The 17867-nt window shown below is 44.7% G+C and overlaps 1 protein-coding gene across 7 annotated transcripts in view; it reads left to right on the forward strand.

The window, feature by feature from the left end:
* The first annotated feature begins 1904 nt into the window (after positions 1 to 1904).
* The window catches only part of SYBU (syntabulin (syntaxin-interacting)), an 84757-nt gene continuing 68794 nt past the window's right edge, over positions 1905 to 17867 (forward strand). For 2 of the 7 annotated variants that reach the window (XM_010863443.1, XM_010863447.1), the window contains exons 1-2: positions 1905 to 2054; positions 3790 to 3994. In XM_010863443.1, the coding sequence (XP_010861745.1) occupies positions 2031 to 2054; positions 3790 to 3994 (229 nt within the window). In that variant the 5' untranslated portion in view covers positions 1905 to 2030. Of the gene's footprint in view, positions 2055 to 2867; positions 3164 to 3706; positions 3995 to 17867 lie in introns of those variants that run through there. The other 5 variants (XM_010863444.1, XM_010863448.1, XM_010863442.1 and 2 more) reach the window with 3 other exon arrangements.

The raw sequence follows: 17867 nt of genomic DNA on the forward strand, positions 1-17867 counted from the left end.
TGTAATAATCCAGGACATTTGTGGTTTAGTCTCTAAGTGAAGATAATGCGGTCAAACAGAGGCTAGAAGTAATCAGATCCAAGACATTATTTCTAGGGTAGCATGAAGATCATTTGTGGTTTCTGCTATTTGGGGGTCATAGGAAGGAGACGTCAAGAATGTGAAGTTCTGACTTGGACAACTCAGTGGAGGGTGTTTCTGCTTTTACGCTCCCAGATTTAATTCTCAAGAGGGACCTCAGAAACACCTTAACAGTTTGACATTAACAGTTTGATACTGTCTGACAGTGTATGTCCTTGGGCTCATAATTTGGGCCCATAATTGTAGGAGTTCTGGAATGTCACTTTCCTGAAACCCATATCTAAGATAGCTATGAGCTGTTTAAAAGTATGAATTAATCACCTCTCCCTGACAAAATAAAAATCTTAAGACTTATCAACTTCACTGCTTAAGAGAGCTAAGTAGATTGAAAAGACACGAAGATGTATGTAATAAAACTTCTTTATGGATATAGAGGAGGCAAATTGATTTCACTAATCTTCTGATTTCAAGCTCTTTCTAGACTCACTGTACATTCCTAGACTTGAAAGTTGAAGACTCAGAAAAAATGCTTTTTGGAGGACAAACAAGATGGTTCAGGTTCAGACCTTCAGACTTTTAAGGACCATCGTCCTCCCGTCCTCCCTAGAACACTGGATGTAACAATCAGACTGTTCTCCATCCACATTGCTACTTATAATATTCGCCAATTCTGAAATAAAGGGCCTCAAAATTATTATATGCAGACTTGCATTATCAAACTGAAGTGTAATAAATCAAGGCCCACGACCCACACGATGGATGATCCCTATTCAAAGTCCTCAGTTGGACAGGTTTTAGAGCTTTTTTTTGAACATATTTGTCTTTCTCAAGTGCTTTTTCTATCATGTAAGAGGATGCAGCAAATACTGAATGGAAGAGCTGGAGGAGACTTCACTGCCCTTTGGAAAGTTCTGTTCAAACAGTAGGTACAGCTGTTTTTTTTAATCCTTCTAGCTACACTTGACGAGGCTATTAGTATTATCCCTCAAATTTAACGAGCATAAACTTTTAGTTCAGAGAGGTCAAGAACTTTAGGCATATAGGCACTTCGCTAGAAGCGAGAGGAGTGCCGCCCTGAACCGGTTTTCTGAGCCCGAGTGAGGCGTCGCCAGAGCCGCGCGCCGGGCACTCACTCCCGGCGAGCGGGCGGCGGTGGTTCGGAGCTGAAGAGGGGGCAGCCCGGCTTCCCAAGCCAGCCGATCTCTCCCTGCGGCTGTGCCGCGCCGCCAACGCCAGGCCCTTCTGATGCAAAGCCCCCGAGGAGGAGCGCAGCCTCAGAGATCCTGGAACCCAGATGCTGTGTCAGGCCTGCAGCAGTGGCTTGCCGGGGGTCCGGGTGGGGGGCGACCCACCCCGTCTCTCCGGGGAGGTAATTGTGCGGGAAGCTGGACGCCGACAGAAAACCCGGAGGGCAGGGAGGGGCCGCCAGGCAAAAACTTTCCCCTGGTACAGGTTGGCTCTCCGTGATGTCACAGCTCTTCTGGGTTCTTCTCTGCCACGTGCACCCCTTTCGAACCCCATACCAGGTGCCCAAAAGGGGGTGTTGGGCTTCTCCGGGCTGAAGATGCTCCGAGCCTCTGTCCGCGACCCCTCTTAGGGTCGGGCTCGGCAGAGCTGGAGAGGCGCGGGGATCTGGGAGGAGAGCCCGCGGCCAAGTCGGGCGGGCGGGGCGCGCCGAGGAGCCTTCTCGGGGGCCGGCAGGTGAGGGAGGTCGGGGAAGAGGGAGGTGCAACGGCAGCTGCGGTGGCACCACGTGTCCGGCCGGGGCGGGGCGGCGGGGCGCGCCCTCGGAGCCCAGCGCCAGCGGCGGCGGCGGCGCGTCGGCCCCGCAGCAGCGGCCGCCCGCGGCGCGCTCCGGCTTAGCGTAGTCTTCTGGCTCCCGGTGCCCGCAGGTGCCACCTCCTGGACGGCGGCAGCGGCGGCGCGAGGAGCCGGCAGGCGGCAGTGCGATGGGACCCCTTCGGGAGACCAAGGTAAGAAGGGCACGTCCGAAGGGCTCGATGGCTGTCAGCGAGCGCCGGAGGGAGAGGAGAGGTAGGCACTGCGGGGAGGGACGCGGATCAGGTGAGAGCTGGAGGGGTGACCTTTAGGATTGCGGTGGACGGGGACGACGAGGTGGCGAGCGCGATAAGAAGGCAGGGGACTGTCGCCCAGGTGATGAGATCCGAGACCCGGGAGATGGGGAGGCAGTACTGTGTTTGGAGGGTTGACACTGAGGATTAAAAAGATGGACTGCGAAGGGTTAATCCCATTCCCTGAAATTGGAGATTGGGGATCTAGCTCTCAATCGTCGTCCTCCGTGTGTGATGTGACTAAAAAGGATTTGATATATTGGTGACTGAGAAATAAGGACTCCAGCATTGGTTCAGCGTCCGCCTGGTGCCCAGCGGAGCGGCTGGCGTGTGATACCTGCTGGGTGACAGCACAGATTGCAGGCTGGGTGCGGCTCTCGCCCCTGGATAGGGCGGGTGCCTGAGCGACCTCGGGAGTTACCCGCGGCTGGGACTTTCCCTTCAATTCCTGCACTGTGAAGGCCTCTCAGAGGTGTTTACTTTGGCAGCGACCCTTCCTGGTAAGCCGCGTGGAAATGAGCAGAAGGTCATGTTTCCACACAGTGTTCGTTACCTAATCCAAAGCCCTTTTTCAGTTGAAGAGGTTGGAGGGAGCGGTGGGTTTTTTTCCTGCAGAGAGCCCGTCCTGGGAGTCCATTTTAATAAGGGAGGGTGGGGGTGACCCCGACCGACCAGCTCTGGACTGCAGGCCCCCGTTCTGCTTCTAGGTAATGTGCGGCAGTCTTGGCTGAGCATCTCTGCCTCTTTTAGCTTCAGTTTCCTCATCTGTAAATAGGGACGCAAATTAGTGTGCTCTCTGTGGCCTCCGTTGTTGGAATGATGGCTGGCAAAGCACTTTAAAAATGGGAAAATACTGCTGAGATACTGCTTTGGGGGCATTTTCAAAGCCCTCTGCACTTGATGCTGTGTTTTGAAGGAGAGAGACAGGGAGAAAAAAATGTCTTCATCTGAGTGTCCTGTAAGGAAAACAAAAGCTAAACATGATGAGAAAGGCGGAGCCATCTTACCCGGTATTGAATTTTTGTTTGCTTTTCTGTTGGCAACAAGCCTTGTGTACCAGGATATTAATGAATAATTAAAATCCTGGCCGGAAGAGGGGGTGCACTTGAAAGATAAGGTTGCATGATCTATCTAGGGAAACTGTTTCAGGTATAGGGGTCTGCTTTGTCAGGAGACAGGAAAACAGGAGTCAAATTGTCACAGCTAATTCAGGGAAAGCAAAATGGAAGTCTGGAGGAAATCGAGTAATAATCAGAGTGTGCTGTGAGTTATAAAGAGCCTTTGAGAGAGCTGAAAGCTTGAATGTGGTAGGAAAAGCCAGAGTGGCAAGGTGAGTTAGACATGTGAGAAAGGAATAGCCTTCCTGCTAGCAGCTGAAAGTGTGTGTGTGTGTCTGTGTGTGTGTGTGTGTGTGTACACACATCCATGCTGCAGCGTGTGATCTTCAATAAATTAGAAGGCTTAGCTCAGTAGAAGAGTTTTGGAGCTGATTTTAGCTACTGAAACAAGGACTGCTCTGTGAAGACTTAATATTCAGAAATGTGGCTCCGCAGACACTGAGCCCAGAAGGAGCAGACTGGAGTTCAGAGGGGGCAACAAGTGTCCTTTTGTTTTCTCTCTGATGTCCGATTTGGAGAAGGAGCTGAGAGTACAGCATCATGAGAAGGAGATTGCCCGAAGCCGGATTCCCCGCTTGATTCTTCGGCCCCATCTGCCTCAGCAACAGCACAAGGTGTCCCCCGCCTCTGAGTCTCCCTTCTCGGAGGAAGAGAGCAGAGAATTCAACCCCAGCAGCTCTGGGCGCTCAGCGAGGACCGTGAGCAGCAACAGCTTCTGCTCAGGTACGGTACCCACGGGAACGAAGGCAGGAAGTGAGTACACTGCGGGTGCGTTGTGAGTGGACCTGGAGCGGGCCTCTTACAGTCTCTGAGCAGATGTCTGTTATTAGGATGAATAGTAGGAGGCTGCATCTTTTTGACTCTTGTAACCAAGGGATACAGCAGTTTCTAATGGTTCAACCCCATGGAATTTCATCCCCATTTTTATGTTATTCTAGTTGATAATTTTCTATATGAAATCTTAACTTCCTTTTTATATGACTGTAAAATATATTTCTTGGCTAAATCTGGAAAACGTAGCTTACATTTCATGCAAACAATCTTTGTAAGCCTGGGTACTTCTGTTTCTGAAATCCCCAAAGATAAAGCAAGTCCTAATGAATGAGGTCAAGATCAAGGTGGCTTATATCCCAGTACTGGCTTGACCTTGTGTTTTAGAGGGAAAGAAAACAGGTTTTGAACTTACAGGCCTGACCTTTCTATGAACCCTACAATGTGTTGGACCTTGGGCAAGTTTCTTAACCTCCTTAAGCCTCAGTTGTTACATCCATAAAATGGGTTGATAATACCTACCTTGTAGAGTAGCTGAGAGGTTGAAAGAGACTACATACTTAAATGTATTCCTAGCGCAGGGCCTGCCCTGCAGAGGTGCTTGAGAAATGATGGTTCTTAATACGAGAACATATGTCAGTTTTGATACATGTTTAAGAAAGTTTCCTTAGAGCTGTGAGCATATTTGGTTAAGGGCACAGATCCCTTCCTACCTCCTAGAGGTACTGCATTATCTCTATCATACAAACTGAAGCACGTGACCTAGAAAGACTTATATTATTTGAGAAGCATTAGGAATTTGGGTAAAATTTAAAGGAGTGACCATATTATGATTCATGAAGAATGTTTCACAAAGGATAATTCTTAGAATTTATTTAGGGAAAATGTAATCTGAAGATTAACACATTCATGAAAAGGGAAAGATGAATCAAGGTGCTATGATTAATGCCCTAATTAAGCAGGATACAATATTCCATTGTAGTTAGTACCAGTGATTACATTTTCAGGGATTTTAAAAGTGTAGCTTTAGATTTATTATATACTTTCACAAAATAATTCCACCTAGTACATAAGTTGTATATTAGAAATACTGTGCTGCCTATTTTTAAATCCTTTTCTCCATAATGCCTCAGATTCTCTGTTTGATTTTGAAAATATTATATCAAAATATTATATTTTAAAACTGATTATTGCTGAATCCACTGTAAAATGGAGACCCACTGATGGTTTGCTTGACATTCTCCCAGAAAGAAAACAAAAGGAAAACTACTGGAGCAGTAAAAATTCCTGGAACTCAAAGTGGTGTTTGCAGAATGTAATGCTGTTTACTTTCACTCCCTTTTCGAGCTCAGGAATCACTCTTGCTGAATGTGGATGAACCCAGGGGACTATCATTTCATACTCACACAGCTTTGTTTGCGTAACTCAATTCTACATTTATTCCTGAAATTCTCTCCACATCATCACCTTCTCTCTGACTGACTTTAGCATGAGCAGTGTTACCAGCAAAAAAGAAAAAGTTGGTCAAAGCAAAAGAAAGAGCCCCAGACAGATCTTAAAAAATACATTTGGCAAACAGATAAAATTGTTAATTTCAGCCATGAATCATTCTTTCCAAGACCCATTTCCTGGATCAACCCTTCTTCCCAGGAGCCCTGTCTCCCACTAAGGCCATAATGCTGTACATGAAAATCGAAAGTAAATATTGATCCTTGTGCCATTAACTAGCTGAGAATTGAGTGGCACAAGCGTCTAATGACCGGTGTCTATAAACCTACCTTTTGATCTTCAGTCTTGCATCCTGCCTGCAGATAAGACTCTCTCTGTTCTGGGGTCTCATCTTCCTGCTTGGCAGTTCCCCAAGGTTTGGGTTGGTGCCTTGTCATTCTTTACTTTCCTCTCCTAAGAGCCCTGGTAAAACCCCATGATGGCTTTTGAGTGCTGTGCTGACTAAAATTGACAGGAGCAAGGTCTTTGGGGTGGGGCGTGAATGATGCTTTCAGAGGTCAGTTGGTGGATGAGAAATAAATGGGTTTAGTACTATGGGGAGTATTAAAGCTGCAGGCAGTGAAGTTGAGAATGTAAAACACGTCCAACCAGCAGGGGGAAATAGCTGGTTTTAATCCAGCCACTTTAACGCTGAAGCTACAAAATATGTTGGTTATCATGGCAGTTAAGTGAGAGACTGCACATGACTGTGTACATGCAAATCGTAAAAATACCATCCATTGCTACAGTGAAACTCAAATAATGTAGAGATATCTGTTACTGCCATAACTTCCTAACTTTATTGTGATCATTCTGCATTAGTTTGTTTTCTTTATTATAAATCATCACCTTTTACTAACGAGAAAGAGGAATTCTTACAATCTGGTAGTTAAATGGGAGAGAATGCTGTTGCTCAATCACAATGCAATTTAATTTGAAAATTACAGTTTTAAAACTACAAACTAGATTCTTTCCCTAAATCTGTATCAAAGGCTGTGTAAATTATGAAGAGCATCATATATCCTAAGATACTCAGTTTTTAAAAGAATAGTTCGTTGAGTTTATATAAAGTTAAATTTACTTATTATAAAGGATTATCCTTTATTTTGAGAGTCTGGCTTCCCTATCATTTGTATTATAACAAAAAATCCTGACAGTGGTTGGAGTTATACTTCAGCAAAATAAATGACAACTCCATATTGAAATGTCCTCCACCCTCACGTTTTTCCTTTAATTTTGCTGATCTATGAAATTAAAAGCCTGCACTATTTTCAGAGTGACCTGTCCATTTTTTACCTACTTTCTTCCTTCTCTCTCTCCACTGCCTTCTCCCTTTCCTTCCCACGGGAGCCTTGACAAGGAACATTTAATGATTTGAGATTCTGTATGCTAATTTGTCTGTTGTCTTGATCTCATTTCACAGGGAAGAAGTTGTCTGTGACCTTTTGCAATTCATTTGGGGTGTGTCCCCAAAGAGCTCTTCTCTTAATGGCTTCTTACTAGCAGAATTTCTCTGAAGAGATGCATATGCTTTGTGCGTTTCGTCAGCACGTGTGTTTTTGCACTTGAACATCATCCTCCTGTTAAAGGAGTCTATTCCTTACAGTTTGTATTTGAACTTAGTCACTGTGACCTCAGGTGGGCGCAGTTAGGTTTATATTGTGTTGGAGGCCAGGCCCTCTTTTGTGTGTATGGCAAAGAAAAAACTGCATTCTTAAAAAATGTTGACTAATGCTTTCTTTAAAAAAAAGTACCTAAGGAAGTACAGTTTAAAAAGTTAAAAAAAAAAACCAAAAAAACCCTGCTTTTATGTCCTCTCTTTTATTGTCAGTTTTTTTAACCAATGTTTTCTCATAAAATCATCCTGTCTTCCTTCCCTCTCCCTGCCCCCTCCCCATTTTCTTGTTTTAACATGCCCATGAGAAGTGACAAAAACCCACATCTGTGATTTGTGTTCTGGGTGTGGCCCATTGAATCTAGGCCTCTGTCCATTTTTCTCTCCTTCCACCCCCCGCCTTTTTGTTGTTGTTGTTAGGGCGTTGTGCTTGTATGTTTGTCATTGTGGCCACAACTCTGGCCACTATTAGGAACTCTAATGACCTGGTAAGTCAGTCACTTACAGCAGTCACCTGACGTGATCAGCAGCATGCCACGCAGTTCTCTTTGCTTAGTTGAGGCAATAATTACCCCGTGCAACTGGGAGGCAGATGGATTGCTGGGCTTTAGGCTAGTTCTCCTTGGGGCGCCTTGTAAACATGGCAGGTGGGGGAAATGATGCATACAGCACACCGATGGTTTTATGGGAGACCAGTGATTGCTCTGAGTTATTTCCATGTTTCTAATGTGCACACAGTCAAGTGTATGGCCTAACCCATTAAAAAGCGTGTCCCAGATCAATCAGCCGAACGGACAGCATCTGAGAAACTGATTCTTTGCAGTCTAATTCTGAGTAAGGTGTTTGCAGAAATAACTTCGGTAGTTACAGTGGCTGAGAAGAACTCCGTCTTTGGGTGCAGTGACCTAGAGGTAATCATTGTGGCTGTTTGTGGGAAGAACAATTACGGCAAATTACAACCTGACTAGTGCCCTGCCGAGGCATGATAATGCCTCCAAAAATCTGCTTTGCCTTGCCAAACAGAAATATTTCTGCTATGCTTTTGTCCAGTTGAGGAAACTTGGCATCTGGATAGAGTAAGCCTTTGAATATAATGATCAGAATTGAGATGAAGTGATTAAACTGAAGTGAGCTGCAGTACTGAATTACACTATAATTGAATGACTGCCAACCTGCTGTGAAGAAAAAAAAAAAGAACAACTAAAACCCTAAGAATTTAGTATCATTTTAATGAGCATGGGACCTAGGCTCTGCGGCATGATACATATTTCTGATGCTTAGCTGCCTCAGCCTCAGAAGTAAGTACCTAATGAAACAGCTCGCAAATGAAGGGCACATAGACAGTGCTTCTTTGAGGATGCGGTAACTGCAATTAGAGGGACAAGAACAAAAGGTTTTGCCATTTAATAAAAAAAAAATTACTTAGTGTGAACAGTGAAAGGTTGGAGTTGGACCATGCCTGAGAGCAAATTGTGGTACTTACTGTGAACATCCTTCATGCTGTAGAATTCTCACATCTATGACGTTGTTTATCACTTCAGAGTGTGGTGTTTGTCTACAGTCAGATGCCCAGGAAAGCTGGTTTAAAATGCAGATGCCTTGGCACTATCCTAGCTTGTTATGCCAGGATGGAAGGGCCAAGGAATCTGTATTTTATAGACCTTCTGGATGACTTTTACCTAGTGAAGTCTGAGCCTCTCTATTTTGCGGTCTGCGTGTATTTAGGGATTTTGTATGAGGGATGTGAGGGGTATGCCCCAGTGGCATCCCAAGATGAACAGGGATCAAAGACGGCAGAAGTGGTGGCTAGACAAGCTGTTTTAACCCATGGCATGGGACAAGGAAAATGCTTCCACAGTTCCTGGAAATTACAGCTTCTCAGTCCGTATTTACAATTCTCATGTCATTAGTCTTAGTGATAGTATTATTTATGTCTACTTAGTGGGCTTAACTTGTGTTCAGATGGTAGAGAAGTTAAGGGGAGGAGAAAGCATTTCTTTCCTCTATTTTCCTGGATAACCCTCTTTCTGGATATACTATCTGTGGCCAGACTTTTAATTCTTTTGCATTTACTTATTTTGGCATTGGGATGATTTGAGGTACATTGGAAGCAGTTGTACTGGGTACAACATGAATGTGCCCTAAACACCCAGTAGGTTCACTGAGAGGGATGGGAAAAAAAAAGAGAAACTGAGGCCTGGGAGTAGCAAGACATTCAGCTTTTTGCAAACTTCCATAAAAATGTATTAATCTAATAAGCATTTATTCAGTGCCTGCTAAGGGTCAGGCTAAGGGTACAGAGATGAATAAAACACAGGGATTGGAAAAATCAAGTATTTTACTGCCTTCACTCTGATAAAATATCAATAAATGGGATGATATTTGTGGAGGCATTTCCCACACAACTGCCTTTATCTCAGTGATTTTGTATCTGTTCGTTTTTACCCACACCCACTCGACACACACACTCCTTCCTTGTAGTTTGAGTTTGTTGCTCTGTTTATTATCTGCACTGGCCTCACATTTCATAAGCCCAAGGGTTCAAAGGAGTAGCATTTGTTAGTGTGGTGTAGTAGATAAACATGAGCCTTGGCATCCACGGACCTGAGTTAAAAGCATGAAATAAGATTAGAAAGGTGAGCAGGACCAGAGCAGGAAAGGCTTTGTTCACCTTGTGAAAAACTTGATCCCTGAGGTCCAAGGTCCGTACAGGAAGTGAACCCGTAACGTAAAGAGTGAGGCCACCTGGCTAGATGACAATAGGTTTGGACTCTAGAACTGGACAGTGTATGCCCCTTCTAACAATAGTCAGAGTTTTAAAAATTCAGTGCTTTCCCCCCCCCCACTATATGGGTCAAATAGCATACATAAGTAGCTGGATTTGGCTCTTGGACTGCTGTTTTGCAATTCCTTAACATCCTCCAGAGCCACTGAAGGGTTTTCCCCAGGGAAGGGTTTTCTAGTTTATGACTAGATTTATAATTTAGAAAAATCTTTCTGATTACATGTGGGAGATTGGATAGGAGGAGACAGAGAATGATGGTGAGAGCCTGCCTGGTTTGAAGGCCACTGTGGTGACAGTCTAAGTGAAAAATGATAAAGTAATAAGTGTGAGGACTGAAGCCAGAATGTGTGTGTCTTAGTCACCAGTTTCAAGCGGAATGCGTCTAAATTTCCACTGGATGAACCCAGATGAAGTAGCAGGACTGGGGAGGAGGGTGAGTCAGGTGAATGAACTCAGATTAGGCTTTGCTGCACTTGAGATAAAGGTCTTGAGCTGTGAAGAGAAGTCAGAGATGTTAGTAGCTGAAGTCAGTCAAGGGGCTTGACACAGGTTTCCCTGCCATCTTAAAGTAAAGCATCGTGTGAAACCTTTTGTGAACAGAAATGGCATAAAGCGAAAAAGTAGTCACCTTCGGACATGTCTGGTAATAGAAATTGTTAGCCACTCAGTCGTGTCCGACTCTTTGTGACCCCATGGACTGTAGCCTGCCAGGCTCCTCTGTCCGTGGAATTCTCCAGGCAAGAATACTGGAGTGGGTTGCCATGCCCTCATCCAGGGGATATAATTGGTTTATTACAGGAAAGAAACATTCCTGTTCAGAGGAGTTCAGTGTCTAATTATCAGAGTCATCGGTGTAAGGGAACAGGCCCCCAGTGCTGTGACAGCTAGAGGAGAGCTCTCTTGCTAAGAAAATCAGAAAATATCCCACTCCGGAGTTGGTACTTGGAAGCCAGGAAGGAAAAATAGCCATCCCGTTTATGTTTTATTTAACTGTGTGTGTATATGTAAGTGTGAGAAGTGTGGGTGAGGTGCATGTGTGTAGTGATTGGTGTGTGTATGTGTATACATCTGTATGAGTGTGTGAGGTGTGCACACATCTGTGTGCCTGGTGGCAGGAGAGGTGGAAGGCTGGCGAATCAGCAAAGCATTCTGGAGGAGGTGATGCCTAAGCTCTCTGTTCATGCAGCTCCAGTCAGGTTTTCCTCCTTCTTTCCCCCTGAATTGACACCTGTGCAATTCTCAGGATCCTCACCGCACCACCAAACCTAACGGTGGATTCTCCGTCTTCACCTCTTCATCCCACTGGATTCCCATCTCAGTATATGGCACCCACTTCGTCTAGATAACAGCATTCCAATTCAGAGTGAAGAAGGAATTCAGGACAAAGCCACATACCCACATTTCCCAGGACTCAACTTGACCCAGGCCAGCCCCCTGCCCCACCACCCAGGTGGTGGATTTTACTCTGAAAAAGCCCAGGGGAGACAAGACTGCTGGGTGCGCCTGTACTGTTAGCTGGCTTTGCTAGCACTCATGCAAGGTAACTGCATTAAACCTCTGCTGCCCTCGGGCTTGGACTGCGGCATCTCCTGCTTTGGAGACACTGTCGGGCCGCATGTCTTTCGGAGCAGAGACCTTCCCAGCTGCTCCATGCACTGCTGGGTGGTCAAGGTGCCTGTCCTCTGCTCATTGCCTGGGTTATACTCCTCCTGCTGCAGGAGGCCAGTCATGTCAGGCTGCCTGCTGTCTCTTTTTAGAGAACCCTAACCAAACTTCCTAGTGCTCATCATGGGGGCTCGCCCAGCTCTCACCCGCACCTGGTAGAAACCCGTCCTTCAGCTTTTCCCTGCTCAGTGTGAATCTTCCCAGCACGCCTCCTTCCCAGCTGGCCCTGCTTCATTCTCTTCTCTTTAGCCTGGGGTGGTCCCTGAATCAGGTGGTCCCTGATTCCTTTTAGGTGTTGACAGAGCCCTCAGAATTCTTGAGACCCTGTGGACCCTAACCTGCCCTTCTAGTTGTCCTGAGGTGTGTGTGAGGGTTATTTATTCTTTAATGCTAATGATTATATGTTTTCAATTCAAAACTAAGATCTATGTGCAAACACATATGTCAGAGTAGATGTAATAACACTTACATTGCTTTTTGCCAAAGTGAGATCCTGCTTTAGTGACCCGTGATCCTTTCTAAGTAAAAATATTTATCAAACACCTATTGTGGACAAGGTGCTATCCTAGGAGCTGAACAACAGTGATGAACAACCCTGACAGGACTCCTGCCCTCCAGGAGTGTGTATTCTAGGCGGTACCTGTACCTGTCATTGCTTGTCAGTACATAGAGGTGCCCCCATTCACTGTACTGACAGCTAGGGTTCCTCTGGATCGAAGGCTTCATTTATTCAGCCATTCCTCTGTGGATGGACATTTCATCTCTGAGGCTGACTTTTCAAAATTCAGAATTTCATTTATTGAATGTCACTGAAATGAACTTTATTCCTGAGCATCTCTCTCTCTTTCCTGTGTTTGTATCTTTTTTAAAAAAACTAATACCCTGATTCATATATATTCTCTAAAACAATTCTTTTGTTTTCAGATAGAAAGATCAAGATGTAGAAATTAGACTGTATAATAAGCATTGTTTTTTCCTTAACGTACTTCAACATTTCTCCATTTCAATGCTTTACTGCATCTGATCATCGCTATCTTCAAATGCTCAATGTGAGAAAAAATAGAAAGGAAGGGGAAAAGATTTGCATTGCTACAAGAGTGTCTGCCTCTGTCCGTGGAAGTTTTCCAGGCAAGAAATACTAGAGTGGGTTGCCATTTCCTTCTGCAAGGGATCCTCCCAACCCAGGGATTGAACCTGCATCTCTTACATCTCCTGCATTGGCAGGCAGATCGTTTTCCACTTGTGCCACCTGGAAAGGGGTTTGCTACAAGAGAGGTCCCTGTAATTCAGGTGTCCTAAGAGTGGTTTCCCTGGTGGCTCAGATGGTAAAGTATCTGCCCACAATGTGGGAGACTGGGGTTCGATCCCTGGGTCAGGAAGATCCCATGGAGAGGGAAATGGCAACCCACTCCAGTACTCTTGCCTGGAAAATCCCATGGACAGAGGAGCCTGGTAGGTTACAGTCCATGGGGTCCCAAAGAAACTGAGCAACTTCACTTTCTTTCTTCAGAGTGGTTTCGGGTTTCCTTGTTATAAGGTTTTCAAGAGATCAAAAGATAGCTTCCTTGTCTGACTCTCTGTGTGTCTCTTCTTTCCTTCCTACCTGCCAGCTCCCCTCCTGCCCTGCCTTTCCCTGTCTGCTATCTTCTCCCAAAAAGGAACCTTAAAAAAAAAGGTCTTTATAAACCCATGATTTAGAAGCTGCAAATAAACTCCTATCACTAAGGAGAGGGAAGATCAGAAGCATTAGTAACATTCCTATTTTGGAAAGATCATAACCCTGTGAAAGAAAGAGCAGGAGAAATAAAAGCTTGCGAGACAGAAGAACTCCCCCACCCACCTCCCGGGGCTCACCTGTCTCCTGGCAGTGACTGAGCCAACCTGGTTCCCAATTTCAGCATCGGTTGCTCCCTCACCCAAACGCCTAGATAAATGTGTCATTATGCTACGCTGACTATTTGGACCAACTTGTTTTCCCTTCTAAATTCCCCCCGTGGTTGCTCCTACAAATGAGACAATTTGGCGCTTGGTGGAAAACCAAGTAGAAGCCTTCATTTCAGAGAAAGCACAGGTCCCGTGAAGAGACCGGCTTGCCTCACCTTGCCTCACCAAATAGCCTCTTTTGCTGCCCAGGGCTGCACCAGAATGACTTTTATGGGAGCACTCGAGGCTGCAGAATAGCTCAGAAATCCCGGGAATGTTTATATGGGAAATGATTATTTTGTCTCCAAGAAACCAGGGAAACTTTCATTAAATAATTTCTCTGTTTTCTGCTTGGTTTTTGTGGACGTAGGTTACGTGTCTTAGTGGAGGTGTTTCATTCCAATTGCTCTAACAAGTTCACCTCCATCAGCACATACATATGCTTTTGTTTACGCAACCTTCAGAGTAAATGAGCTCCCTTTGACCCCCTCATCGCCTTGCAGCTGCCATTCTACTTCCCTGTTCCTCTTCACGAGCAGAACTTCACCAACATCCTATCTCCGTAATCTGTCCTTGTCAAGCATGGGGGTGACCACATTAGCAGATCTGACATTCTCTTATCTGCCGTCATTTTCCTTGATTTCCCAGCATGAGTCAATACAGTTGAACAAGCCTCTTTCTTAGGAAAGATTTTCCTCCTTGGCTCCTTCGGGCCCCCCTTTGAGAGTTCCTGTTGGCTCCGTCCTGCCCCTTCCCGCCTCACCGTGTCCGGATGCCTCAGTCCTCAGTCCTCTTCTCTTCCTGCCCTCCCCAAGGGCTCAGATCTTTACATCCCTCACTTGTAGGATGGTGATGCTCTCCAATCCAACCTCTCCTCTGAGCTTTGTGTGCGCACAAAGTCACTTCAGTCATGTCCAACTCTGTGCGACCCCATGGACTGCAGCCCGCCAGGCTCTTTATCCGTGGGATTCTCCAGGCAAGAATACTGGAGTGGGTTGCCACAGCCTCCTCCAGGGGATTTTCCCCACCCAGGGATTGAACCCTTAAGTCTCTTGCATTGGCAGGTGAGTTCTTCACTGCTAGCGCCACCTGGGGAGCCCCCTCTGAGCTTTAGGCTCACATATCCAACTGCCTATTTGATATCTCCAGTGTCCTGGCTAATTTGTGCCTAAGATTTAGCATATAGCAGAAGCAGAATTCCTTTTTTGCGGGGGAGGGTGAGCTGGGTCTTCCTTGTAGCATGTGCGCTCTTCATCGGCTGTTCGTTGTGGCCTGCGTGTTCAGTAGTTGTGGTACACGTTTGATAGTTGTAATACGTGGACTCTCTATTTGCCGCACATGGGCTTAATTGCCTTGGGATCTTAGTTCCCTGACTGGGGATGGAACCTGAATCTCCTACATTGGAAGGCATATTCCTAACCACTGGACAACCAGGGAAGTCCCATCAAAACCAGAATTCTTAGTTTCCCCTTCTGTAAACTCATAAACCCATTTTTCTCCAACTCAGAAATGACCACCATATTCTCTGTTGCTTAAGCAAAGAACCTGGAAGTATTCTTGACCTTCTACTTTTCATTGTCATAACTAATGTATCCCCAATCCATCTCCTTTTCTCAGTTTTTACTACCACTCCCTCAGTCAAACCACTGTCTTCTCTCATTTCCACTATGCAGTGGTCTCCATGTGGGTTCACTGCTTCCATGCCTTCATTCCTAAAGGGGTTACGCAGCATGGGTGTTCAGAAGGAGACTCTGGAGTTGACCTCTTTGAATTCATACCCGCAGCTTACTGTGGCCTCAGGGAAGTGGCTTTGTAGTGCTAGTTTTGTATGCCTATCTTATTCAGTTCAGTTGCTCAGTCGTGTCTGACTCTTTGCAGCCCCATGGACTGCAGTACATCTTGTTAGCGCCTGTCTCCAAGAGGATATTAGATTAAGTTAATTAAATTGCATTAAAGGTTTAGTGTTCTAAACATGCCTGGTTCTTAGTAGGCACTCAATAAATATTAGTGAGACCTAATATCACTAATATAGTCTGTTCTCCACAGGCCAAATGATTGTCATTTCTTGCTTAATGCGTATGATAGCTTCCATTGCACTTGAGATAAACGTAGGGTTCTTGCCTATAGTCGTGCGCATGCTCAGACTTCTGCCTCCTTCAACCTCCTCATCAGTCCTCGTCCCTCACATTTTTCTGGTCTCTTCTCAGGTTCCTCAGTGTACCAGACTCCTTGTTGTTCCCTCTCCCTGGAGTTTTCTCTCCCCTGCCTTTTCCATGATTGGCTTCTTCTCATTTTTTTCATCTCAGTTCAAATTACCTCTTTAGGGCCTTCCATGACAATCTGTCTAATGAAATATCTTCCCACCTCCCACCCAGCTACTCTAATATCACCCAGTTTGTTTTGTTAACAGTACATCACAATCAAAATTTCTTCCCTACGTGGTTTTTGTTTTTGTTTTTTTTTTAGCTTGCATATCAACTCTCTCTACCTCTAGAATGTCAACTCCTTGAGGACAAGGATCTTAGAGTCTTGGTCATCATTACATTTTCAATATCTTGAGGACTATCTGCCACACAATAGGAAATCAGTAATTATTTGTGGGATGGATGGATGGATGAATGAGATTCTTACACTTCAACATTGGCAATTGTGTAGTGTCACATTGTATAATGCTGAAGCAAATTTAGGGTGGAGCCTTGTTGACTTCTGAATTCTCACTCCAAAAAGATGCTGAAATTAGGTGAGGGAATAGAATTGCAAATTTTGCTACTGAAAACCTACAGTGCAAAATTATCTGAGCAGCATGCATTAAACGGTCACTGTGTTGAAGCAAAACACTAGAAACAGCTTGAGTTTCTTGCCTCAAATTTTGTGGTCTGTTTATAATGAGATGGCTTCTTTCTAGCAGCTTCCTTCGTCTGTTTTTAATTTGAGCATTCCCCAAATTTCTGCTGTTTCCTCTTGGAACAAACATAGGTAGAAAAATTTAGAAAACAGCTCATGGTGGTGAGAAAGACAGGGACTTCAGAGTCAGACAAACCTGAGTTTGAATCTTTGAATTCATCCCTTATTAGCTGTGTGACTGGATTTCTTACCCTGTCCAAGCCTTAGTTTTCCCATCTATAAAAATGAGATATTATTAAAATTATAGATAAAACTAGTATTCTTGGACATGAGAGCTATGTTACTTTTATCTTACCTATATCCTTTCAGAGCATTTGAATAGTTTTTAGTAAGAATTTCACAGGGTTCAGATTAACCATGAATTTAAACTATGACATTTTACTTGTTTCCCATTAGACTATCTTCAGAAATGTCAGTGTCTGGAGCAGTAAATTATTGTTCAGTTGCTCAGTCATGTCCGACTCTTTTCAACCCCATGGACTGCAGCATGCCAGGCTCATCTGTCCTCCATTATCTCCTGGAGTTTGCTCAAATTCATATCCATTGAGTTGGTGATGCCATCCAACCATCTCATACTCACCCCCTTCTCCTCCTGCCTGACCAATAAATAGTAAATATTTCCTGAGCAGTAAATAGTAACACCTATAACAGTGTCTGGCACATGGTAGATACTCAGTAAATATTTGTTGAGCAGATGAGTAAGTTGTCTGTAAACGCCTTTGTCATGCATGAGAATCAACTAGATTTCTATATAGTTTGATGTTTCTTTAAAATGGAAATAATTCTTCCTCCAAATTATGCAACTGAACATTGAACAGCATCAAACCATAACTGAATGTTTCAAGACCTTATGGCACAAAACCACATTTTCCTCCGCCTGCTGTTATTTTTAAGTTCTTCTGGAATTGTTTAGTTCAGCATTTTGGAAAACCAATGAGCTCTAATATCTAAATTCAAAAATGAACCAGAAGTTTTATTTTTTTTGTGTGTGTGTGTAATAAAGTTTTATTAAAGTATAAAGGAGATAGAGAAAGCTTCTGACATAGGCATCAGAAGGGGGCAGAAAGAGTACCCCGAACCAGAAGTTTTGAAGATGTTCCTTGGACTTTGAAGAAATATTTTATCAATAATCTTTAGATTACTAGGAACTTGAAGTTGGGACTTGGTCATCATAATTGTCACCAAACATGTTGGATAGCACTGGCTGTTGCTGCTGCTGCTGCTGCTAAGTCGCTTCAGTCGTGTCCGACTCTGTGTGACCCCATAGACGGCAGCCCACCAGGCCCCCGCCATCCCTGGGATTCTCTAGGCAAGAACACTGGAGTGGGTTGCCATTTCCTTCTCCAATGCATGAAAGTGAAAAGTGCAAGTGAAGTTGCTCAGTCGTGTCCGACTCCTAGCGACCCCATGGACTGCAGCCCACCAGGCTCCTCCATCCATGGGAT

This window comes from Bison bison, unplaced genomic scaffold, assembly GCF_000754665.1.
Source record: "Bison bison bison isolate TAMUID 2011002044 unplaced genomic scaffold, Bison_UMD1.0 scf7180017864491, whole genome shotgun sequence".
NCBI lineage: Eukaryota > Metazoa > Chordata > Mammalia > Artiodactyla > Bovidae > Bison > Bison bison.